The sequence below is a fragment of the Triplophysa rosa genome, linkage group LG6 (genome assembly GCF_024868665.1).
Source record: "Triplophysa rosa linkage group LG6, Trosa_1v2, whole genome shotgun sequence".
NCBI lineage: Eukaryota > Metazoa > Chordata > Actinopteri > Cypriniformes > Nemacheilidae > Triplophysa > Triplophysa rosa.
In genome coordinates this window covers 7,700,574-7,726,223 of record NC_079895.1, presented here as the reverse complement: position 1 = coordinate 7,726,223, position 25,650 = coordinate 7,700,574, and the positions used below count along the sequence as shown (strand labels likewise).

The 25,650-nt window shown below is 37.7% G+C and overlaps 3 protein-coding genes across 5 annotated transcripts; all 3 read left to right on the top strand.

Annotated features, from left to right (window-relative positions):
* Positions 1-1,663: 1,663 nt before the first annotated feature.
* Positions 1,664-11,284, top strand: sona (SON DNA and RNA binding protein a). 2 transcript variants are annotated; one of them, XM_057336505.1, is made up of 8 exons: positions 1,664-1,782; positions 4,153-4,288; positions 4,866-5,058; positions 6,148-6,212; positions 6,388-8,799; positions 8,914-9,350; positions 9,451-9,540; positions 9,650-11,284. In XM_057336505.1, the coding sequence occupies exons 2-8, from the start codon at positions 4,243-4,245 to the stop codon at positions 9,650-9,652; spliced, it is 3,246 nt and encodes a 1,081-aa protein (XP_057192488.1). In that variant the 5' UTR covers positions 1,664-1,782; positions 4,153-4,242; the 3' UTR covers positions 9,653-11,284. The 2 variants fall into 2 exon arrangements, with proteins under 2 accessions (XP_057192488.1, XP_057192489.1); XM_057336506.1 differs by having other exon boundaries at positions 1,670-1,782; positions 4,206-4,288.
* Positions 11,285-11,846: 562 nt separating this feature from the next.
* Positions 11,847-23,064, top strand: rcan1a (regulator of calcineurin 1a). Of its 2 annotated transcripts, none has more exons than XM_057336496.1 (4): positions 11,847-12,281; positions 20,117-20,290; positions 21,613-21,772; positions 21,886-23,064. In XM_057336496.1, the coding sequence occupies exons 1-4, from the start codon at positions 12,159-12,161 to the stop codon at positions 22,059-22,061; spliced, it is 633 nt and encodes a 210-aa protein (XP_057192479.1). In that variant the 5' UTR covers positions 11,847-12,158; the 3' UTR covers positions 22,062-23,064. The 2 variants fall into 2 exon arrangements, with proteins under 2 accessions (XP_057192479.1, XP_057192481.1); XM_057336498.1 differs by lacking the exon at positions 11,847-12,281 and adding an exon at positions 18,566-19,085.
* A 390-nt stretch (positions 23,065-23,454) lies between these two features.
* LOC130556078 (potassium voltage-gated channel subfamily E member 3) lies at positions 23,455-24,899 on the top strand. Its single transcript, XM_057336768.1, has 2 exons — positions 23,455-23,846; positions 24,397-24,899. Exon 2 carries the CDS (start codon positions 24,405-24,407, stop codon positions 24,780-24,782), a length of 378 nt encoding a protein of 125 aa, XP_057192751.1. The 5' UTR covers positions 23,455-23,846; positions 24,397-24,404; the 3' UTR covers positions 24,783-24,899.
* The last annotated feature ends 751 nt before the right edge of the window (positions 24,900-25,650 follow it).

The following is a 25,650-nucleotide window of genomic DNA, read 5'->3' as shown; positions in this document are numbered from 1 at the left end:
ATGGTCTCTGCTGGTCACTTTTAATAACATCATGTGTGTCAATTTCAGTCAGATAACAGTTGGAGACCAGATATCTCATGCTGCTCTTACTGCATTGAAACTTGAATCAAGGTCAGATGCAAGCTTCAATGAAGATCATGTTCATCTTTCCTCTTCGAAAACAAGGGTCTAACTGTTAAAAGCAAAAAGTACTGGTCTTACTTTTCTACAATTATGTTGGCTGTAATTACAGTGCAGAAATGAGTCAGACTGTATGCACTGTCTATGCAGAAGGGAAGATGAACACTATGACTGTCTGTGACACAAGATGCCTGCGCTCTTCCAAGAAAATGAGCTCAAGAAAAGATTCTTATGCAGTCCTGCTCTTTTTTGCTTTAGATATAGTCACCGCAACAGGTTTCGAAAGGACATCCCACTTTTTCACCTATGAGACTTTTATAACACTTGCCGGTGCTTATCTGGAAAACGCAAAGGGTTACCAAGGCAACTGCTGCAATATTTAGAGATAAGTTAACTACCTCATTCACCTTAACTAATTCTGCGAAAACCATTTCAACATCACAACACGTTACCATTTAAACAGCCCCTTGCTTACCATTTGCAGTAACACTCTCTGAAATTAAATGTTTAATGTTATAGTTTAGTTTTAAATGTCACTGAGTTCATAGATTGTGATACAACTGCTCCCTCGGTTGATTCTAAATGCAACAACATGTCCCTACACTGTGAACCAATTAGACTGTGCAACATTTTTAATTAAGATTTTCAAGACATTTTCTATACTTTTTAGTTAGATTTATCAGTCAAGTTGTACAAATATAATTCACTTTTCATACCAATAACATTTAATTTGTAGAAAAATCAGATCAGCTTTAACAGTTCAACACTCAAGATCCTTGCAAACGAATTAGTAGAGAATGGCTGGACTTGTGTTGTAATGATAAATCAAAGCATTCAAATATGCAAATACAGCCTCTGTATTGAAAGTGATTCTGGTTTGTTTCATCATGACACAATTTTCATTTATACTCCCTGCTATTTCTTGCTATTTTACACTAAGTATTTTCCAAGTATTATAGTTGACTCGTGGTCCTATACTGCCCTCTGCAGGAAATGCTAGTATTTACAACGTCTACCATCCCTTGTGTGTTTACATGGATGCCTTTGACAGACACTTTTCTTCAAAGCGACTGGCAGTGCATTCAGTCTATACATATTACTAGTATGTGTGATGCCTGGAATCAAACATCTACCAAACTGCATAATTAGTACATTTAAAAAAATATGTTATTACATCAATGAATGCAAATTCCCTTTTTAAAGTGCTAAGAAGCATTTGATGTACACACTTCTGCTGCTGCTTTCCCTGTTTAAAAATGGACTTAAATTGAATTTTACTCTGAATTATACTCATATTGTGTCTCTTTCTGTTTTCATTGTTTTGCATATTCTGTGGCAAATCAAAGGTAGACATGAAGGAAGTAATTATGCCAATAAAGCACTTTTCTTTATATATGATAACAGCACAGTGTCTGTATCTTTGTAGCTACTGTACCAGTCAAATCTGTTGAGAAAAAATGAATGTGTGTTTTAATTCATATTAACACTAGATGCCGCTGTGAGTCTTGTAGTTACTGTAAAAACAAAGCGAAGAAATCAGAGGGTCCCGTGTGTTTCTGGGATACCGGCGGACTGACTGTGGTCGGAATGTCATGGCGACCAACAGTCCGCAACTTTCCCAAGCTTTCGTAACTGATACAGATCAAGTAATCGGTGGCACAGGTGAGTTACTGTCGATTAAATATATGTTTAGAACTATTAAGGATTTGTACATTTATACGACAGAAACAACCGAGCTTAGGATGTTCAACCATAGCAGTCACGCGGCGTGTTTGCCTTAAAGCCTGTCGCAAGTGCAATGCTAAGCTAACGTGAGCTAAGCATTCTTCGTCCGCGTGACTCGCGAAATAGTCAACCAACCTTGATTTTTGATAAATTGCTATGTTTTTCTCCCACCTTACCTATTTTGCCGGTACCTAACGTTACAACAATAAGTTACACGTGGAGAAATAAGTGGTTAGTTTCGGAGCACGCTTGTAGTTAGCCTTTGTAGGATATGCGCGTGTCTAGGTTAGCCGTGCGGAAGGCGAATCTGCGGTCTGAATGAAACGATACGTAATAATTACGTAAATTAACGGGATTTATAACGAGTACTTGTGTTGGTATGTCAATAAAACGTGCTAAAAATTTCGCGTAAATTTTTAAGCGTATTAGGTCGGTTTTTGGTACTACACCAGTCTCGCGAGCCATGTCTCGCGCGCTATTTACCATGCTAGTCGGTTTTGCTATCACAGTTCACAATAGTACAATACTTGTTTATGGTGGGCTGTGGCGATGCTTGATCTGAAAATGCTTGATCTGCAGTATTTGTCACTGTAATTTAAACGGCTGATTTTTATAGGAATATCAATCAATCAATAAAGAAAATATATAATATGTAGCTTATTCCTAGTGTTTTACGGTTTTGAAAATCACATATTTGTTATAATACTAGGGCTGTGTATTGGCAAGTGCCTCCCGATACGATACATATCACGATAGATGGGTCACGATACAATATATTGCTATGTATTTCTATACGATACACATTTGCGATATATTGCAATACTTTAAGTAGAAAATGTCAAAAGTAGAGCTAGAAATACAACATGCTGTGCACCACCGGGGGTTTTCTGTAAGGATAAGTGTAAAAACATCCCTTACCTCTGCAGAGTGGCCATGATGTGCGATGCATGGACCTTTAGATCAACTGTGGATTGCGCCCCTCAAGTGGGTAGCACAGGGGAATAAGGTGGGTCACGCAAGTCACTTGGCTGTTGTGGTGCATTACAGTTAAAACACTGAACATGGGCAGTTTAAACCCCTGCTTCATCTGTGCTGTAAATGTTTTGGTGTCACATCCGTGAAAGCACAATAATTTTCATTGTTACTTTTCTTAATAAACTTTTTGTCTAATGCACTGCAGTAGCCAAGTGACTTGTGTCATGACTTGCGAAGCCTACAAACAGCATTATTTTATATAACTCATTACTCCATTACTTATTTTTAAAACCAAAGCACACCCACACATCAGCTCTGAGAGCTCCAAGCATTCTTATATTTTTCGCCATGCTCGCTTCCACTTACTTTTGGCCGTATGTATACGACATGCTTTAAAAAAATTATCGATAGTAGAGGTATCACTATTGATACACTATCGGAAAAAAAATATTGCGATAGTTACATGTATCGGTATTTTTGCACAGCCCTATATAATACTAGTAAACATTGGCATTTGGGCTGAACATGTGGTCATTGTTGTAATTTTGTGTCGGTACTTGTCTATGTTATTGTATTGTTTGGAGTGTCGATCATGTCATCACTGTTAAGTTTCGTTCATTTTGCTGTAATTTTAGTATTGCGTCACCATTTTTTGTTGACATATATAATCATCTTTGTAGTCTTCATAGTCACAATGTTAAGTTTGCAGCTCTCTTCCTTTCATCATGTTTAGACCGCACACGAAATTAGATGTTATGATGCCTCAATGTTATTTGTATTGTACAGGGTACATTATAGAGTTCAAATTTACTGTGATTTCTGAACTGTCACGGTTCCATGCATAACACAGTTTAGTGGATTTTCCAGCTTATAAATATATAAGACCTCAAAACTGCATCACTGTTTTCATCCTGTGGGAATCAAAGTGATTTAACAGGCTTTTATTATACAACAGCTCTGCTGTTTGAGTGCCAGGAGGGTTTGTGTGTTCATCCAAGTGGGTCAGATATTATGTAACAAGCCTGTAACTTTCTAATTTATTCCACATTAGTTTTTTTTCCTATTTTCTTGAATTTAATACTATTTGTTTATAATATGTAACTTTGGAAGGTTTTAGTAGTATGCACACTTAACAATCTCTCACTTGCCTCAAGTGTAAAGTGATGGTTAATGTCAGAGCTACAATGAATCAGAAGAAAACTTTTTGTTCTAAACTATTTTCATGGTTTATGTTTTATGTTTATTACATATTTACTTTATTCTGAAGAGAAATTACTTAAAATATATTGAAGTTGTATTGGTAAGGTTAAAAGGCTTTTTGTTTCTTTACAGAGTGAAAAACTAAAGGTTAAGACATTTTTCTGTGTCTTCGTTTGTTGAACAAGGACAACAATTATAACCTAAAGCTAAGAGTGGGATTCAATGACATCAGTTTCTGAAATGGAGTGTGCCATAAACACCGGTCCAGGTAAGTTATTGTGTAAAGTTTTTTCATCATATAGACATTTGTTTAGAAGTTCTGTGCAAAATTGCTGAAGCTTTTTGTTTATTCCAGTATAAAATTGTTTCTCCCATATTGCTCTGCCAGATATCTTTTAAAGTTACTGTCATATTCTAAATCTCATACACAATTCTAATCCAAAATTTAAACTGTCACGGTTTGTGTTTATCATTGTCTAGTGTTAAATGTGTACTCAGTTATTTTTTCATCATTACAAGACATTTCTTCAATATTATATTTTATCCTTGAAAAAATTTTTTTTTTCTTTGTGAACTTAGTGTTAAGCTTGTAAAGTTCAAATAACCAGCCAACATTCAGTAACACATTTATTGTCATACACTTTCATTCTGAGAATAAATCGCACATTTCTAGAATGGCATGGGAACCGAAACTGACTGTTGCTTTTGTATGGTGCGTCATCCACACCTGTAGATGTCAGTGAAAGTGTTAAGATCACGGACATATTTCTTATGATGTTAGACCGTGCTTTGTTTCATACCAGCAGTGTTCACATCTACATGTGTATGTAAACTTTGTCCCACAGATGATGAACCATCTGATACTGCTGTTCCATATGAAGGCATTTCTGTTAAGGATGGAAGCGAGACACCAAAGAAGAAAAACAAGAAACATAAGAAACACAAAAGTAAAAAGAAACGTAAGAAGCGTAAGGAGGATAAAGAGAGCAGCTCTGAATCTGGGGTAGAGTCAGATGGAGATTCTCGTACAAGAACTAGGTGAGCGTTTGTCTGGTTTATTCACAACACTATGTAATAAAATTAGGGCTGCAGCTATCGATTGTTTTAATAATCGAGTATTCTACGGATTTTCCATCGATTAATCGGGTATTCGGATAATAATACTTTTTGTTAAAGAGCAATACTAAATATACAAGAGAAAATAAGACAGGTCTCTTAAAATGAACAACTAATTTGTTTCCTTATCAGAAAAAATAAAAATGTTATTTGCTGAAATTGCATGCATTAAAATCTGTTAAAAGTTAACCCATTTAATACATTACATTGCCATATTACATTCAAAATGCAATATAATACAAATGTATAAATAAGCTTATGCATGATGCATTTAGTTTATCTAAATTAGTTTGTTTCTTTTTTTTACTATTAAATAATAGTATATATCTGTCTTATACTTTTATTTTGGCAGGTTGTCAGAAGACGCTTATTTTTTAGTATGTCTGTTTCTTCACTCAAACAATAAAATGTTTGTGAAATAAACTCTCAGAGCAACTTTGGAGATGAATCTGTTCATCTGTCATGTCCTCATAAAGCGCAGGCGCAGACAAATTCATGTAGCACGTTAAACTGTGCAGTTCATTCACTCAGACACGCAGAACAGACAGATGACATATGTAAATAACAGGATTCGGCATCCACTAGTCCACATCTAGTTTTATGGACTCAATGCAGCCGGAAAACAAGTTTCACTTGCAAAATAGACTAGAACTAAGTAAAATAGAAGTTCACCATTTCAATAAGCTATCACTTATTTATCAGCATGAGAAATACGTGTGAGCGTGCGAACAGACTAAAATGCGTGTCTCACGGTGAATGCGTGAGACTTGAGAACCCTGTAACATGTATAGAGTTTAGTGGGCTGTGCGTTAGTAATAATGGTCCGTGGGGAAACGCAGTGCTCCGTGTGTACTGCAGTTAAATGGATTAAACGAGGCTTTGAGGCAACAAAAATTGCCTTGATGATTTTTTGTATTCGAATTACTCGAGGAATCGTTTCAGCCTTAAATAAAATGTATTGTTTTACATTTCCCAGATGCTGTATTAAGGCATTTAATGTTTTTCTTACAGCATAAAGAAAGATGGCTCCTCTAACATTGATGATCATACAAATGCCACAAAAAACTGTACAGAAGGTATGCATGCATTTATTTGATAACTACAAGGCTTCTTAGACTAATAACTATTATAGTGAATTATTATATATGCATTCAGGGTTTCAAAAAATGTGAATTGAATACAGGTGTAACAACATGCATAGTTAAATAACTGCATACACTTGACAACCACAATTCTATGTTTTTCTGACAGACCATAGTGATGGGGAAGGTGATACAAAGGTTAAGAAACCGAAACATCGTTCAAGTAAGAAGAAGAAGAAGAAAAGACGGAAAGAGGAGGCGCAGCGAGAGAAAAAATCCTCATCTCGCTCAAGATCAGAGAGTACCTCAGCGTCAGGGTCAGAATCAGAACCTGAATCCAAACAATCACTAAAAGCTCAAGTGAAGTTGGACAGAAAATCACCCATCACTGCAGCTAAGGTTTTACAAGATAAATTGAAAGAAAGCCCATCTCGACTGGACGATATAAAGAGAGAGATCACGTCTGATCACGACGAAGTTGAAAGTCTGAAACCAGAAATGAGAAGTGTGTCTCCTGAGGCTGCACATACACTCATTGCAGATAATGTGACACACGATGAGAGGGACAAAAAAGTGGAAGATCTTGACAAGCATGAAACCATTAGTAAAGTCCAAGAACTTCCTGATATCATCCCCAAGCAAGATAATGTGCTCAAAGAGCAAGCTGAGCTGAAGGACATTGTAAAGGAAGAAAATGGCAATCGGAGAGAGAAAAAGAAACTGTCCATTTCCAGGTCAAGGTCTCGTTCACTTTCAGGCTCGAAAGGGACTAAAACCAAACATAGTCGCTCCAGAACTCCAAAGCAGTCCTCCGGTAAATCAGGACGTCAAAAAGACAGGTCATCTTCTAGGGAGAGGTCTCTGTCTGCTTCTGGTGGCAAGAATCGTGCAAAAAGAAGAGATTCAAGATCTCCCTCAGGAAGATCACCATCTAAAGTGACGAAAAAGCCTGGACGCAGGTCAAGGTCTTTCTCTGGAAGAAAAGGGCACCGTTCCAGCTCAAGATCTCGCACAAGGACTAAAAGATCTAGGACAAGGTCCCCACGACGTGGTCATCGATCAAGGTCTAGGTCAGCTGGAAAAGCAAGGCGATCACGCTCAAGATCTCGAAGGATGAATCGTCGTTCAAGATCAGGATCCAGGTCCGTACGGAGAGGAAGACGTTCAAGGTCCCGTTCTCAAAGGAGGACACCTGTATCTCGGACAAGGCGGTCTAGGTCTAGATCTGTAAGAAGGCGACGGACACGCTCAAGATCCGTTGTGATTTTTAGTCGATCTAGGAGAAATAGACGATCTAGATCTGTGCATAGAAGGAGATCAAATTCGAGAACACCGAGACGGCGAAGCAAGTCTCGGTCGCCTCAACGCTCCAGACGCTCACGGTCAAGTTCGCCTGCAGTCCGTCAAAAGAGGTCAAAGTCTAAAAGTCCTCACAGCACAAAGTCTGAATCGGTATCTCCACAGTGCTGTAAAAAATCTAGGTCACGGTCATCTTCACACAATTCAAAGTCTGAATCCCCTAAGGCAAGAAAGACTCAAAAGAAAAAAGACAAGCGGTCAAGATCTGTTTCACGGAGAGACACGTCAAGATCCAGATCCAAGTCATCAAACAAAAGTCCCTCTCCTGCCAAGAAAGCACAATCTGAATCTCCTGCTAAAGAAGAAATATCCTTAATGGATGCTATTTCTAAAGAAACGTCAGACACTAAAATTGATACTGAGGAGGAAAGCATACAAGTAAAACAGACAGCTGAGACGAGTGGTTGGATACCAGTGTCTACTGAATGTACCTCCATGCAAAAGACTCCAGATGAGGATTTACCATCATCAGAATGTGACACACAAAGTAAAGAAATCAAGGTAGACTCTGAGGATGTCTCTGAATGTGAACGGAGACTAAATCGATCCAGATCCTCCTCACCAGAGTCTCAGCATGCAGGGTCAGGTCAAGATGATCGTTCAGGAAGTTCAGGATCACCTTCTCCAAGTAAAGTTAAAAAAGAATCCAAGTCCTCCAACAAATCACCTGTTCGGAGAAAGCGATCCAGATCAGCTTCTTCAACTCAGAGGCGGCGATCCAAATCCAAATCTGTGAGCACAAAGAGGAGGTCAAGGTCTCCCGTGAGAAAACGCAAATCCAGGTCTCCCTCGCACAGTCGAAAGAGACAGACAAAATCCCGGTCGCCTGTTCGGAAAAGGAGGTCGCGATCGAAATCACCTGGTCGGAGGGGAAAGTCAAGGTCTAAATCTCACACCAGAATCAAGCGCTCAAAATCAAAGTCCCCTAAGCGGAAACGGTCAAAGTCTAGATCGCCAGCCCGGAAAAGGAGATCCAAATCCCGTTCCCCCGCTAGAAAAAGGAGATCAAGGTCACGGTCAAGACCTCGTCAGTCACGGTCCAGAAGATCCCGCTCCGTGTCTCGTCGGAGGAGACCAGTGTTTCGAGGGAAGTCCTTTGATAGGAGAGATAGATGGAAACGGGAACCAAGCCACTCCCCGATTCTCATTCTCCGCAAAAGGAGGTCCACCTCGAGATCCAGACGAAGTACTAGCAAGACTCCACCACGCCTTACCGACTTGGGTAAATATGCCTGTTGTTCCCTCTCAAGTATACAGTTTGTAGCATGAGGTCAATTTACTAATGCTCAAGTTAAAAAATAATTGTGAATTTTTCTTGAATTATTTTCTCTCCCAGATAAAGATCAACTGCTAGAGATCGCAAAGGCTAATGCCGCTGCTATGTGTGCTAAAGCTGGAATGCCCATACCCGAAAGCCTCAAGCCAAAGGCAATCCTCCAGTTACCCTTACCAACCCCGTCTCCAACCCCCTTGTCATTGCCCCTGCCACTGCCCATGCCCAGTTTACCTATGAATCTGAACATGGGTTTACCAGGCATGGCTGCAATGCCCAACATGACAATGAACGCTGCCGTGGCGAGCATGACTGCCGCAACCATGACAGCAGCTCTCTCTAACATGGGTGCTTTGGCAGCTATGCCCCCAATGGCTCCCCTTCCCACCATTACCAACAAGCCCCCTCCAGCACCCACACCAAATCTGGCCAGTATTGAGGAGGTGAAGAGGAAGGTGGCTCAACAGGCTAACAGCATGAGCATCAAGGAGTTCACCGAGGTGAGATTGCGTGTTTACAGTTTCTCAGTAAAGCATATGTTAAAACAAAGAAACTTTTGTATTATCAGGACTTAGTTTTTGTTGGTCATGTCTGTTTTAGAAGTGTAAACAGATCGCAGAGAGTAAGGAGGAGATGAGTATTGCACGGCCACACATTTCAGATGATGATGATGACGACGACGAGAAACGGGTGAGTGTCATTTATTAAATTTTGAGTAGCGACTCGTACAGCTATTTAGTATGTGGGCATACGTCTGTTGCTTGCTTTCAGTGACCTCTTATGTTTTTAACTGTTACAGTAACCGCCTGTCCTCCTGGATCTCATCTGCAGTCCTGACAATGGACACCTGTGGCTTGAGACTTAAGGATGAACATCTCCAGGGGCATTTTATCATTATAAATGAAGTTTGGTTTGCTCACAGGAGTCGGACGTTTAAGCATCTGGACACTTGATGCCAAGTTGATTTAAGTGGTTTCTTTAAATTGTCCTGCAAGCTACAGGAACCTTTTTACTGTAGGACTTGAACTACCAGATTAGACCATTCAGTATGTCAAAGCAAAGGGGTTACACAAACATGCTCTCTTTGTAGACTGACAGTGAAATAATTTGATTTCAGGTTTTCACCTTCACTATATATGGTGCCTCTTAATGCCATTAAGAAGGATTTCTGGTGGATTTAACTCAGATTTATAGATGCCCCCCAAAAAATACAGTTTTTTGGTGGATGACAACTTGGATCACAGGTCAGAGCTGTTGGTCCAACAAATTTTCAGATCTTTCCGTTGCAGAGATGTGACCGTTTTAGTAGTATTTTTTTTTAGTCTTTAAAGAGTAGTCTTTTAAGAGTCATTAAATGTTAATCACATGTTTAAGTACATTGATGGTAAATATAATTCAGTTATTTGTTCCTTAACACCTTTTGTGAAAGCGATTAAACGTTGAGGTTCAGAATTGTGACTGTACTTGAGTACTGTACTTAATGAATGATGTTTCCATCGATGTGCATTGAAAGGGTTTTGACCACAGATTTTCTTTTAAATACATTGAACCTTCCTTCGCTGCTTGCTGGTGATTGACGTTGTGGCCAGGCTTTATCTAAAAATCGGAGGAATTACATTATTTTTACTTACAGTTTTAGTCTGAGAAATCATAAAATGCACCCTTGTACTCAACCAACTTTGATGGAATAAAACGCTGATTTATCTTTTAATATGAAATGACTGAGATATACTGTGTTTACAGTAGCTAAAAATGTCATCTTGTCATCATTCTAGGGAGAGGGGTGGTGTAAAATGCATAACGTTTTCATTAAGGCTGTAGTTAAGGCACGTAATGTAAATCGTGCTGTATACTGTATAGGTTTTCCAAGTCTTTTTTTACCTCACCCTTATTCGGTCTTTACTGGTTCTGTGGATAAAATTTTTCCAATTCATAATGTAAGAGAAAACAGCTTCTATTCATCTTAGAAAAACTGCGGTTGACATGTACAGGTTAACAGTTCATGATGTTAAACATGAAGCGGCCTGCTAAGTTAGATTTGGTTCTGAATCTTTGTCATCAGTCACAAAGTGATACACACCTTGTTTCACTGCGTTGACAGAAGTTTGTAAAATCAAGAGCTTAATTTCAGACAAATCATTTACCAGTAAAGATAGACAGTGGAAGGTACTGGGAATGTGAAGCAGGTGTGTTTCTTTTTAACATTGTGAATAAAGTCTAATTTTGCTGTCACTTCATTAAAACAAACAAAAAATTATTAAATAAGTACAGTATGGTGGCAATGTGTAAGGCTCTTTTGAGGTTATTTGCATCTAAAGTACAAGCGCCACATTCCTAGAGTAACTTGTATTTTTATCCTTTTCATTACACTGAGAAACATGACACACACTGTGTATATAATGCAACATCAAATATTAAAGGAAACCATTTACATGACTGAAATTGTGTTCGTTATTTCATATCTGATGAGTTCTTAAACGCATACCGTGATGGAATAAGCGGGCAGAATGCGCACATTTACTTTAAATTGGTTTGGTATGTTGAGTGTAAACAGCTTGTGTACATTTACGTCTTCTCTGCGTATTGTTTTAATTTATGGACCCTATGTGTTTCCCCAAACCAATGTTTTAAACTTCATAGTGAACGAACTCTCCAAGAACCCTTCTGAAAAAAGCAACACAAATTCTAGAGGCCAATATAAGTTTCATTTAAACCAAGACACTTGTCATTATTAAACTGAGTAATTTATGATATTTATATCGTTCTTTTTTCATCAAGGAAGATTTTAATGGGGTCTAAAAAGGATCGATCCACATAAAAAATTGGTTGGCAACATTTTGCCGCCGTCAGAAAATAACTAGCACAAAGGTTGCTACATAGTACATACACATACAGCATAGTGACATAATCATGATATGTCTTAGCGCCCCCTGCTGGAATCACGCAATACATCTCTAAAGGAAACGGGAAGTACTGTGCGATGGTGCAGCTGGTGTTGTTTTCCGCAAAGGCAGGGCTAAATCGAGCTTTTACAACAACCGGTCGAGGTACAAACAAACAACTAGTTTGGCTCACATTTACCAAAGAGCAACTAAACACGTCCATGTCGGTATATAAATCTGTTCCCAAAATGAGTGCGAGTCGTTTAATGACGTTGAAATTCTCATACAGGATAGTTGGCTCAGTTTATCATTTATGATCTAACGTTAGAGATTATTTACCATTTCTTTCCATTGTAATTCAGTTTACTTATTTTACGCCGCTTTTGGTAGGCTAAATTACTTGACAATCGTTTTCATATTTACATCATGCAGCAGTCAAAAAACGAGGACAGTGAGGCCACAGTGGACGTACACTTTACCGACCTGACTGATTCACTGCTGGCCTGGAAAGTTCCTGTGGAAATTTTTGTCATTGACAGCTCTTTAAGAGTGAGTAACATTACATATAAGTACGATATGTTCATCTGATTTAATATGCCATATGCATTGGATGTATAATCCCTAATATCCCTATATATATATAAATATATACACCAACGTTTATAAACGATGTGTTCTTACGTAAAATTTACGTTTGCTGTGCTCTAATAACACTATTTAAATCTATTTAACTCGTGAACAGATTAAAAATGTATTCATATTTTCCCTTTTAGTCCAGACATAAACAAATTGAGATATTGTGCTTTAAAGTCCTTATAGGGCCTACTGTTTGTATGCGTTTAATCAAATATTAGCTAATTCGACACATTGTCCATGTTGACTTTTTACAAAAGGTCTTTTGTCATTTGAAGCACACAAAATGTTCTTTGGAACATTCTCAAATTATGCTGAGATAGTGTGGGTTATCAGGTTTTATACAAACACAAAAGTTCATGCCAATTGAGATACAGAATACATGCTGTCATTAAATGCATAGTTTACCCATAATGAAAAACTTGGCATCATTTATTCCCCCTTATGTGCTTCAAAACCTGAAAATGACTTTCGTCTGTGGAACACAATAGAAGATATTTTGAGAAATGTCTTGGTGGTTTTGTGTCCATACAATGGATGTCAATGGGGGCCAGTGTTATTTGGTTAAGGGTTAGTCCTACAGGTTTGAAATGACATGAGGGTAAAATGTGATAATTTTCTTTCTTTTTTTTGTGTGCAAAAAGGCTATTTGTGTGTGTCTGTATTTGTGTGTTTATAAGCTCCAGCTCCATCTTCATCTCAGATTTATGGCTCATTAGATAACATCACATGTAATCTTCAGAGTAATCTTATTAAATGAGCCAAAAGCTTGAGATCCAGATATATTCCTTTAATAATATGATGTAACAAGTTGTTTTGATGATTATGTAACCAAAATATGGTTAGTGGTAGGACACTGAAGTATCAGTGTTGTATAAAAATATTCATGAACTTCATTCTGATTTGGGTAAGATGTTTAACTGCTGTGCTTTTAGCTGCTTTATCTGTTTTTGTGTGTATACTTTTGGACAAAGGAGCTTTTATTTAGACATCAGTTGAATGACTTGACTCTTCCTGTCAGCTTCTTTTTTTATTGTAAAAAGAGAACAGGAACTTGGGGAAAGAACATTCTTATTGTAGAAGTGTTCGCTCAATCCAGGGCTTTTGGAATCTTTAAACCATTTATCTGTAACATGCTTTCTGATCTGAAAGTGTAGCATTTCATCCTTCCACATTCATCGGTTTAATAATGACAGCTTATGATGCATCGGAAATAGAGTAAATAGAGATGTATTATATTTATCTGCTGCATCCTTTAAGAAGTTTCTGGAAGTCTTCACGAGTTAAATGGCCAAACAAAGCAATAAATAACCCATCTTATTGTGCTCATTTGTTTGCGATTTCCCTACTGGTTGATTATGACATTGCAGAATGGTGAATAGGTGTGTTTGTCGTGGCTGAGGAAACTTTCCACTTGACGTCACTTTTGTTGAGCTGTAACACAAATCCCCTTCATCAGACAGCCTTAAGTCAGGTTGTAGACATTGTTATTACAGCATAGAGAAATGTCCTGGTGTTTCTAAAGCTCTTTTCATACATTGAAACCTAGAGATTGGTTTACCACAAAGACACACAATGCAGGTTTTTGTTGGAATGTTTGGATGCTAAAACTACTTTGATCTTTTGATAAATGAGCAATTGTTTATTATGTGATGGCATAATACACAGGAAAGGGTCCAATGACTAAAAGGCGTTCAAAGTCCAAATCGGTTGTTTGAGTTCAGACAGCATGTTTTCAATATTCCAAATAGGGCCAGAACCTTAAGTTAAAATGGGATGAGAGTTCGGAAAATGGTCTGGTGTTGAGAATGGAGAAAAGGAAAGTATGTTCCGTTGTGTTTTGCAATGTGGAAATGGAAAGTAATGACAAGGATGTGTATTATAATTTAAATATTATTTCTGATCTGAGCAATGAGACAAGAGCAGATTCTTACACTTTTCTCGAATATTTGTTCACATCGATGTGGAGAAACTGAAACCGAATGGGGTTTTACCATACTGATAGGTCAGTTGTCAATATTTGGTGGTTTTAAAACCCATGTGATGTCTCTTTTGAGTTTTGAAAGCATTTTTGTATTTTTTTAAAACATAGTTTTCCATAGTCATTCAATTGTCACATCCATAACGGTCCATATTCCTCTTAAATGGACAAATTAAAATTAAAATAAAAGAACTATTTAATTAAGAGCCAGTCCTTCTCCATTGGTTGGGTCTTATTGCTTCTGGTTTGTACATTTTAATTCACAGAAATCTTACGAAGTATGTTTTCTCTCAAAAACGTGTCCTTTTTCACATTCATAGCGCATGGATTTTCCTCTTTTTAAAATAGAAAACTCGTTCTTTGACTGATATTTTTCTGATGTCATCAGTGGTTTAGTCAAACAGATGATTCAATATATTGGTAATAAATACCTTTTTGACTGAAAATGTCACATCCATAAACCATAATTCTGGAATCGCCCAAATGTTTTTAATTATGTCACAAACATGTTGACAGTTCTCATGCTGGAAGTATGTCACTCTCGCGTGTTTGGGTACCTCTATACCTCTAGAATACGCATTTTCATTTAGTATTTTCAGCGTTTTTTTACCTGTACTTTGACGTGGTTGGTTTGTTTACCTCAGTAATACGATGAACAATTACGCCAGTACACAATCCCAAATTCATCACTTATCATTGTCATGCCATCTTCCACCCTCACATCTGTAAACTGGTTTATTTACAGTGGCACATCTATAAACAAACTAGTGTAGTACACGCAGATTTGTGATCTGCTTGTAGGGTGACGCTTTTCATGTGGCTGTTCAAAGCCTATTAGGTAACGAAGATTTAATATTGAGGGAGTGCTTAAAGAAAGTCTTAAAGGGATAGTTCACCTAAAAATGCCAATTCTGCGATCAGCGGAAATAACCTAAACAACTTGGACAAAACAGGTCAAATATTCATTTTACTTGTTGTTAATATTTAAATGGGTTATTCAGCTTTGCATAAATAAGTTTATATAAGTATTCCTTTTCTGGAATTGGCTGTGTAATTCTAGAGTGTCCCGGTCTATTCTTTTTCCAAATGTGGGGCAGTAAATGTGTCAAAGTGCTTGGTTTTTTTCCATAGTCAGCTGATTGTCTCATGATGAAAGAATCCACTTTGGTTACTGCATTCAGTGGAAAGTCTAAAATAACTTTTGACACTTGCACAGCCTCTCAAGGTGTCATAAATTAAATTGGATATCTAGTCTGTTGAAAATATAAGCTGTTATTTAGATCGATGAATTTACATTCCCCGTACAAACCAGTTTCTGACCTCATGTAACCACAGGCAGGGGCTTATAAACAAAACACTTTGACTCATGTCGAAACTTTCTTGGAAACCCACTTCCTGCATCGGTGCTTTAACACATGAAGATAAGTGTCCCATTTGCACTCACTGGTCAAGTGGGTGATATGTGTCTAATTTCTTCTTAAAGTGGGTAAAGACTGGATTACTGAAAGTTTAAAATAAGTCCTGCTCTTCACTTGTGTCACTGCAGATGCTCAATTTTGGCTGAAATTAGTAGTAAGCAGGTTGAAATTGTGTGAAACATTACATTGCTGGTAAATAATCGTCTTATTTTCTATTGCCTTTAAGAGTTAATAGTATATTTATGTGAGTCTTGGACTGTATTATTAACTTCATTTGCCATGACAGTGACAGCACATGATCTCATTTGTTGACTCCGAATGACAACTTTATTTTTTAATTTCAGTGACGGTATGCAATCATATATTGTTACTTTAACATGCTGTGATAAAATCTCATCCCATTCCAAGCTGATCTGAACGTAATGTTTTTGTTGTACTCTACCGTACTCAACAGATTTTTATGTTGTACGCATAATAAGACCCGTTAGACACTTTCCGCCCATATAAAACTACAGCAACACAACCATGCCCCGTTCGCTTTTTTCCACCCTGGATTCCTTCTTGTTGTTTTAAATTGGTTTCATGTTTCTCGCTTTTCCATTCCCTCATGAGAGGAATGATTTCACTGGAACAATGTTCCCAGCTTGTAGACTCTATACACATCTGCACACATGAATGACAGGTGCTTAAAGCTCGAGTACACATCTCTAGGCTTATCTCACACATGAAAGCTTTTACCAGATTGAGGGGGGGTAACTTTGAGTGGAAGGTATGTGAGGAATTGCTAGCTTGTATGTTCACCTCAAGGTTATATTTGTATGGGAAATATTATTTGAGAATTAATTGGTCTGTTGATTAAACCTGTTTATGTGCAGTCACTGGAAAATACCAGTTAGTCAGAATTGTCAAGCTGTGGACATTTCGAAGTTGTGACCGTCCGCTGACACATCAAACAGTGGTGCTTATGTGGGCTGTGGAAAATATTTATATTTTAAACATAATTATCTAACAATCAAAACAAAGAGTATATTATAAAATCAAAAATATTGATAATAACCAATCTCATTGGTTTTTGTGCATCACAGAAAACCTTTGTTCTTGTTTTTAGCTGAAGACAGAAGATCATGCACTGGGATGGCAGAATTTGAATGTTTGTCCAGATATGGTGTAATATTTTATAGCAGTGGCTCTCATCTGGTTTTACTTTGCAAGTGGAAACCGACACCAAATTGTTTATTGTACGAAGATAAAATCATACGTTAAAATATACAAATCAGAGGTGGACACTGGACGGGACCCAAGTATTTTTACCCTACTCGAGTAAAAAAAACATATGTACTTTATCAGAGTACACCCAAAAGTTTTCATCATTTACTCACCTTCATGTGATTTCAGATGTATATGACTTTCTGTCTTCTGCAGAACACAAAAGATGTTTTGAAGAATGTTGGTCAATTTCACAAATTGTTGGACATTTCTCAAAATATCTTCTTTTGTGTTCCACAGAAGAAAGTCATATACATGTTTTGAATGATGTGAGGGTGAATAAATTGGGTGAACTATCCCTTTAACTGCATTATAAAGCATATCATACTCTTTACTCTACACTACATTTCCTAAATACATTTTTTACCTTTAATACGCAAGTAGATTAAAACTAGATTTTTAACCATTGTGCGTCAATTAAAAAAAACGTAAAGGGATAGTTCACCCAAAAATTCTGTCGTGAATTACTCGTACTCAAGTTGTTCCAAATCTTGTTCGGTTGAACACAAAGGAAGATATTTGGAAGAATGTTACCAACTGATAGTTCTGGGGTATCATTGACTACCATAATAGGAAACTATATTGTACCTGTATATTTTTTGTTCTGTTGAACACAAAAGAAGATATTGAGGAATTTAGGAAAGCAAACAGTTCTGGGGCATTTTTTACTTTAAATTGTTCCTACTATGGTAGTCAATGGGGCCCCAGAACTGTCAGATAACATTCTTCCAAATATCTTTCTGTGTTCAACAGAACAAATAATTTTATACATGTTTAAAACAACTAGAGGGTAATTGATGACAGAATTTTCATTTTGGGGCGAACTGTTCCTTTAAAATGTGGGTTTATGTAAGTATTAAAGGTAAAACGTGTATTTATGAAACAATGTGGATTAAAAAAAGTATATATGCACTTTATAATGCTGTGAAGTACTTTTTTTCCAAGTAAAAACACTCCGATAAAGTACCTATATTTGAAAATGTACTTGACTAGCATACCAATATTAACATGAACTGCATTATGAAAAAGTGTTAACATATCATAAGCTGAAAAGGAAACAACAACAAAGACTACAATCAAATCCAGAAAAGCTGCTTTTTAATAACACAGGGACAAATCAACTGCCCCTGGAGTCTGAGAAGAGAAAACTAGGGGAATAAACACCCATGGAAAGTATGCTGCAGGGTGCGCTTGATAACACAGCTGCCCTTCTGCCCGGCTCTGCTGATTTAGATTTTCCATCAAGATGGGAGGGGCACCATGTAAGAGACCTGAGATGAGTGATACAGATCATTGTTTTACCACATGTCCTGAAATGGTGTGTCAGAATAACACAGAGATTGACCGAGCTCTATGGAAAGCAGTGGCACATATTTTCCAAGACTTGCACTCTCAGGGTGTGTATGTATGTGTGTGTGTGTGTGTGTGTGTGTGTGTGTGTGTGTGTGTGTGTGATTAGTCAGCAGAGCGGACGTTTCGGTGCAGAATGGGAAAGCGGGGTGGAGTCTGCTAGCAGAGCTCCCCCCTCCCCTTGAGTGGGCGGTGCTTGGGGTTGTGCTGCTGAGAGAGGCTTTCGTATAAAAAGGCATTGGGTGAGCTGCAGTCTTACAAAGCTTTTTTACGGTGGGTTAAGGAGCACGGTCACCTCCAGACGATTTAAATTGTGCAAAGCAACATCACGTGGATCTTTATCTAGAGGGTTTATGCATACGCACCGCCGGTTTTGGCTTTGACCTATTTCCTGTCTGTGAGCGCTCAAGGCTCTCTGCTGGTGCTGTCCTGCGTCAACTGCAGTCTCAGACTGTCTGGAAAGCAAGAAAATCGGCTGTGAAGCAGCGTTTGTTTCCTGAAGCAGGGATCCTTCGCACCATCACACTGGGGAAGGCAAAACGGACGCGTCTCAGCCCCAGCCCTTTACGTTCTCTGACCTCGCAAGTCCTCAGGAGGCTCCGTCAACGGGTATCAGTCATGCATCTGAAAACAATGAAGTGCAACCCTTTCTGCCTTATCGCCTCCTTGGAGGATCCAGATATTTTTAACAGACCCGAGGAGAGGGTAAGGCATTTACATTACTGGATTACAGGATTCAGTTTTATGATTTAAGAAAATAAGATATTGTAGAACGTGAGTGTCTAGAAAGATCTCCAAATGATGATGAGCTGATATGTTTGAATGACCTGTGTGATTTGTGGCTGAATGACCTACTTGGATGTGCTCATCTAATAAACTACTTGGTTGGTTGTGGTTGTTGACTGTGGAAACATTGAATGTTCATTAAAGAGATAGAAAGACATTTTTATTTTCGATAAATATGTCATTCCAAATCTGTATGGCTGCAGAACACAAAGAAGACCATTTTAACAACATTGGTAATCAAACAACATTGGACCCCATTGACTTCCATTTTATGGATACAAAAGACATTTCTCAAAATATCTTCGTTTGTGTTCCACACATGAATGATACGAGGGTTAATAAATGATGACTGGGTTGACTAACCCTTTAAGGTGGACTAAATGTGTTATGTAGCTGAACGGTTATAGATTTCCAAATGTGATGTAACCTCTTACGTGCATTCACAACAGGAATAAGATTTATGATTCATACTCTACTATCCTAGCTTGATCCATCAAGATTTTCTTTGTCGTGTCCGTCTGCGTGCTCACAGCATGCGGCAAGTCTCTGTTACCTTGGAAACCAATATCTTACGGAGCACCGACAGACGTGGTCATTTTTAGGATGTGTATTAGATTAGTACTTGTGCGTCAGCACAGATTATTATAGAAACGTTTACTGAATATCAATCTGCCAGTATTCCAGAAAACGAGCTCAATGAATTCGGCGCACTCACATTTTATGGCCACGGTTTTAAAGCAGAGTGCCGGTAGCCTGGCGGTTCAGGCTTAAGTGGTTAGAAAGGTTTTCCAGGTTACCTTTCAACAGCGTGCCATTTAGCAAGGCACCTAACCTCCATGGGGGATTGTTGGTGCACTTGAGTCGCCTGCTAAATGTATTTTTCTTTCCATGAAGACATGCATAGATGCCAGATGTACTGTATGAACTTAATGATTTTCTCTCGCCTGCAGGCCAGTTTCGAGGAGCTGTTTCGTGCCTTCGACAGAAACGTTACCTTCCAGTTCTTCAAGAGTTTCCGTCGGGTGAGGATTAACTTCAGCAATGCTCTGGCAGCCGCGGAGGCCAGAGCAAAACTCCACAAAAGTGACTTCAATGGGAGGGAGGTGCGACTCTGTTTTGCCCAGGTATGTCATCTAATAAAAAACACTTATAAGCAATATTAATCCATAATTAAATGTTAATAAATTGTTACATTAAAAATGTTTACAAAATTCTGTAGCTAATTTATTGTTATAGCATATAATTCTAATGTAAATTTTATTTATTTGTTAAAAGAACGGTTCACCCAAAAATGAAAATTCCATCTTCATTTACTTACCCTCAATTGTTTCAAACGTGATGTTTCAAATGAAAGTTATTTTTGAGGAATGCTTGTAAACATTTTTTACACATTTAAAATAATTGAGGGTGAGTAAATGTAAATGAAGATGGAATTAAAATTTTTGGGTGAACTGTTCCTATAACAAATAAATACAATGAGTAATTAATAATAATGACACACAAATTATACATTGTACTTTTAGTCCTTTATAAAAACGTAATTTAATGTTCTAACCAGGTGTGACCAAGTATGACGGTACATGTTTAAAGCAAAAGTAAAGCAAAATAATTATAGCCAATTATGGCAGAGTTTGAAACTATACATAATATGTAGCTATGTGGACTATGGAACAGTTTGATTTCTCTATAGCAAGTGTAACAGAAAATAATGTTTACGGCAAACGGAACAGAACAGAATGCAGCTGCCAGAGTTCTAACCAGGTCCAGAAAATGCGATCACATAACTCCAATGTTATCAAGCCTTCACTGGTTACCCATTAAGTATCGTATTGACTTTAAAGTTCTTTTAATTACTTATAAAACCTTAAACGGTTTAGCCCCTACCTACATAACAGAGCTTCTACCACACTACAACCCATCACGCTCTCTAAGATCTCAAAACTCCAGACTTTTGATAACACCTAGAATAACTAAATCTACCAAAGGGGGCGGAGCTTTCTCATACGTAGCACCTAAACTCTGGAATAGCCTTCCCGATACTATTCGAGGGTCAGACACACTCTCCCAATTTAAATCTAGATTAAAGACACATCTTTTCAGCCAAGCGTTCACTTAATGCAAAATATGCTAAATAAACCACCGGGAGACTGCATTTATTAGATATTATTTACTAGAATAATCTTGATTGTTCTATAAACACCATGCACTGTCCTTGTTTTTACCTTTTTTGTGTTTTTCAGTTTTTCTTATTTTCTCCTGTGAAGCTGCTTTGGAACAAAGCACATTGTGAAAAGTGCTATATAAATAAAATTGAATTGAATTGAATGGAACAAAAATATTTTTAGTTAGGCAAAAAAATCCTACTATTGTCAGATTTGTAATGCTCACGTTTTAATAACGGATTTTCTTTAATGAATCTTTCTTTTTCCACCTTTCATCATTCTAGTCTGTACACATTGGCAGTCCACGCCTAGAACCTCCTAAACCAGACAAGCAGTTTCTCCTTTCACCTCCTCCATCCCCTCCTGTGGGTTGGGAGCAGGCCCAGGACGCCACACCTGTCATGAACTATGACCTTCTGTGTGCCATCGCCAGACTTGGGCCAGGTACATCACACCTAACATGTCACACTTTAATTACCTGTTACTCAGTTGCTGTCATCACAAAAGATTTGAGCCTTTTCACCATTCTAGAAATAACTCTTTTATGTTTACTGCAGGTGAAAAGTATGAACTCCAACCAGGAACCCCCACCACACCCAGTGTGGTCGTTCACGTTTGCGAGAGTGGCCAGGACAGCTCAGGAAACGATGAGGACATGGAGGGAGGCAGAAGCGCCCGGCCTAAAATCGTCCAGACCCGTCGTCCTGAATACACGTCCTCCGTCATGCAGTGAGCCTAGGGAACCTGTCATTGTGCCGTAGCTTTTACTTTACTATTACATAGCCCTCCGGGACAGGGGGGTGTGGCATGCAGTTGGACACCACTAGAGGACGCATTAAGACTAAATCTTGTGCAGAGGGACGTAATGTCCAGCATCTGACAGGAAAGAGGGGTTTATTGCATGCATTCACTGGTAGAAGGCAATAGAACATATGGGGGGTTCTAACGAGTGCTTTCATTGGTTACTGTGGCCGAGGATAACAAGAGTCTCATAATAGGTTTTTTTTATCTTGGGAAGCATGTTGTATTCTAGCAAGTGGGTGTGTTGTTTCTATGATTCATTTGTACTGCCTTTAGTTTTGCTTGAAATTCTCAGGCTCTTATTGAATTAACCCTTTCAGATACTCGTGAGCACTGCACGATTACTGCTCAGTATTTGACTGAAATATTGGACCTTGGATGAGGCTTAATGCTGAGTGTAAATGCTGAGTTTTATATATTTTTTTATTCATCTTACATTGTAACTCTTGTTCCACCATGTGCCTCAACATTCTCCAAAAGGACAGAATCATAACTAAATGCTGTAGCATGACAAAGTCATGTAATCAGCTGTATCTTTTATTGGATGGCTTTTAACAAACCTGACTGTATTCTTAAAAACATTTTAACACAGATATTCATTTAATATTCATTTTATTTTGTTAGATCTTCATTTCTTTAGGTCAAGTAGGACCATAACACTGTTATGAAGTTCCCGGTCTTAATGGAGCACTGTACACTACCACAACGAGCACAATTTTTGACAAATTAATTAGCGAAATATATTTCTGATGCCTTTAACTTGTTATGTTTGTATATATGGAATATACTCTTATTTGATTGTTTTGTAACTTTGTTTTGAAAACGTTACTGATTTGGCAATAGCTTGGGTGTTTGTTCTGTCATAAAAAAATCATAAAAAACAGCCATTACGTGACATTAAAACTGAGATTTTCCGCACAAATTTGTCTTATGTCCTTTTTTCTTGTTTTATTTTTTTGCACCCCATCGAAACTGTTACAGTCTGTGTCATTGTAATTGTTCTGCTTTTCAGCCCACATCCCTCTTGAGTTTCATGCATTTAGCTGTTTTCAAAGGTGACTCAGCATTCATCCAGCGTGCTGGTATTGCAATAATGACGCCTTTACAAGGTGATTTCTGTTTTTTTTCACTTGAAATAGAATCCACGAGATTCAAATGTCTGCCTCAATGTACACCTTTGTTCCCTCTTGTGGAGTTATTCAACGTCAAGGTCAAGCTCACATGCAATATAAATGTCTGCTGTCCTTTGGGTGATGGTTAATGACTCATGCCTATTATCACCAACATAATCATTTTTAATTAGCTTGGTAAAGTAAAAAAATAGTTAAAAACACCATTATGTCCAATATGATTTAATTAAAAGACCATTTATAACCAGCACAATGCAACTTGCGTCTTTTTAGCCAATGATTTTGTAAGGCACATTCTGAGGCAGAGTGAGTTTGACCAATCATGTTACAGATAGGCTTTCTTCAGACATTTCACCATGAAATAACGGATGACCTTGACTAAATTCATTAAAGTTGTTGACATCTTGAATGGCTGGGATCCATGTTAAGTCTGTCTCTACATTCATTATGGGGAGGAACCATGATCTCAAAGACTCTTCGGTCCTCCTTTTTTGGTTATCTACAGGAGGACAAGCAGGGGCAAACCACAACAAATTTCTTGCATCTTTTTTGCAGTAACCCATAGGAAAGTACTGTACGCCTGTAAGGTACATCTATTTAAATTATTTCATATTTCGTATCTCATTTGAACTGTTGTAAATCAGTTTGTATAACAGCTGAACTAAGCAACTAAATGTGAATGCAGAATTACTGGTCTTTACTTTTTATTTCCGCAAATTGTTTTTTTCTTGTGTCAGACTTGTTGTAAAGCTCATTTTGTTTATAATTATGATTTAACATAAATAGAGAAGTGTGTTCAGACTTTTAACTGGTGGTGTATATTGGCATAAAGTAAGTATGCATTTGAAAGATCCCATATGTCACTGCCGTCCTTCTGAAACTTTGTATGATTTTTTGCTATAAATCATTATTATTAGTCACCCTTTATGTTTGTCACTGGGTTTTGCAAATACAGTAGCTGACCAGTAACAAGTATTAAAAAGTGCTTGTTAACTTTGACAACACAGTATGCAATCATTGAAAAAGTTCAGTATTTTGTTCGATTTCATGAAAAACTGCGAATTTGGACATACGAGGATTCAGAGGGACAGCGACGATATGTTTTTTTTTTATATATATAAATGTCTTTCTCAACAGTGGGCAGAATGTTAGAACATAACTACACAGATGTACATGCTCTGCTGGTGTCCTGGTTGAATCAGTATTTTAACAGGACATGGACAGCAATAGCAGGACCGTATGTATCCCCACACCAGCCATCAGTGCATGTGAGCTGGTCTCCAGTTCGAGATGAGGGTTATGGCATGATCTACATCTGTCTGATGGTGGGCCTCTTTAGTTTCTTCACCTTTGGCATCATGTTCAGCTACATTCGCTCGAAGAAGGTGGAGAACTCGCAGGATCCATATCATCAGTACATAGCTAAAGACTGGGCCAGTCTAGCATCTACTGTGGTCATCAGTAACCCATCTGCTCTTGGACGCCTTCCAGGATACAGCGGAAGAGATCAGGAATGGGACTAGATTACTGTCTGTGACATCTGAATCACATAATAGTCTTTTTGAACGATGTTATTGTTGTGTGATGTAATCTGTTAGTCTTGTTTGAAATAAATGATAAACAATTGAATTTTACAGTCTACATGTCAGTTTTACTATTAGTAATTTCATACCAATACTTAAAGTTTGTTGGGCTTTGTTTGATCAGTGTGCTGATTGTTTTTTTACTGACTAATTATGGTTATTATATATCTGGTATTGAATTGATTGAACTGCTGGCTATGATTTCCCAGTAGACTCTGAATAAAAGCTTACATAACCTGACTTGATCATGAACTGTTGCCATGACAACGAGGTAGGCGATCCTGACTACTAGAACAAAAGTTATAAGATGAAACTGCCTTTGTGGCGGATTGTATGATGTAACAAAATGTAAAGTAATCTCATTCATGCCCTCTAGACACAGGTGATTTTTTTGTATATTTCTTCATTTGAATACAATTTCCTCTTTATTTACAGAGATTTAAGTCACTCAAATTACTCAGCCAAACCTCTATACTGTACTATACTATATTACAAGAATTATGGTACAAATGTACAATCACATTAAAGCTAAGTACAGCTTTTTTACAGTATTAGGTATATCCTGTGGGTAGTTGAAAAATAAACTGTAACTGTGTCCTATGTCACTGTAAAAAGTTTGACAACAAACTGTTAATAATATGTTATTTTATATTATTAAAATGTATATTTATAATACGAAATAGCATTTAATAGAACATTTTGAAAAAATATTGCAGATAAATCTCTCTTACGCTGTCACACTATTTGTCAACTACCCATGTCCAGGTCATGAAAAAAATATTTAAATAAATAGAAAATAAAACTCTTA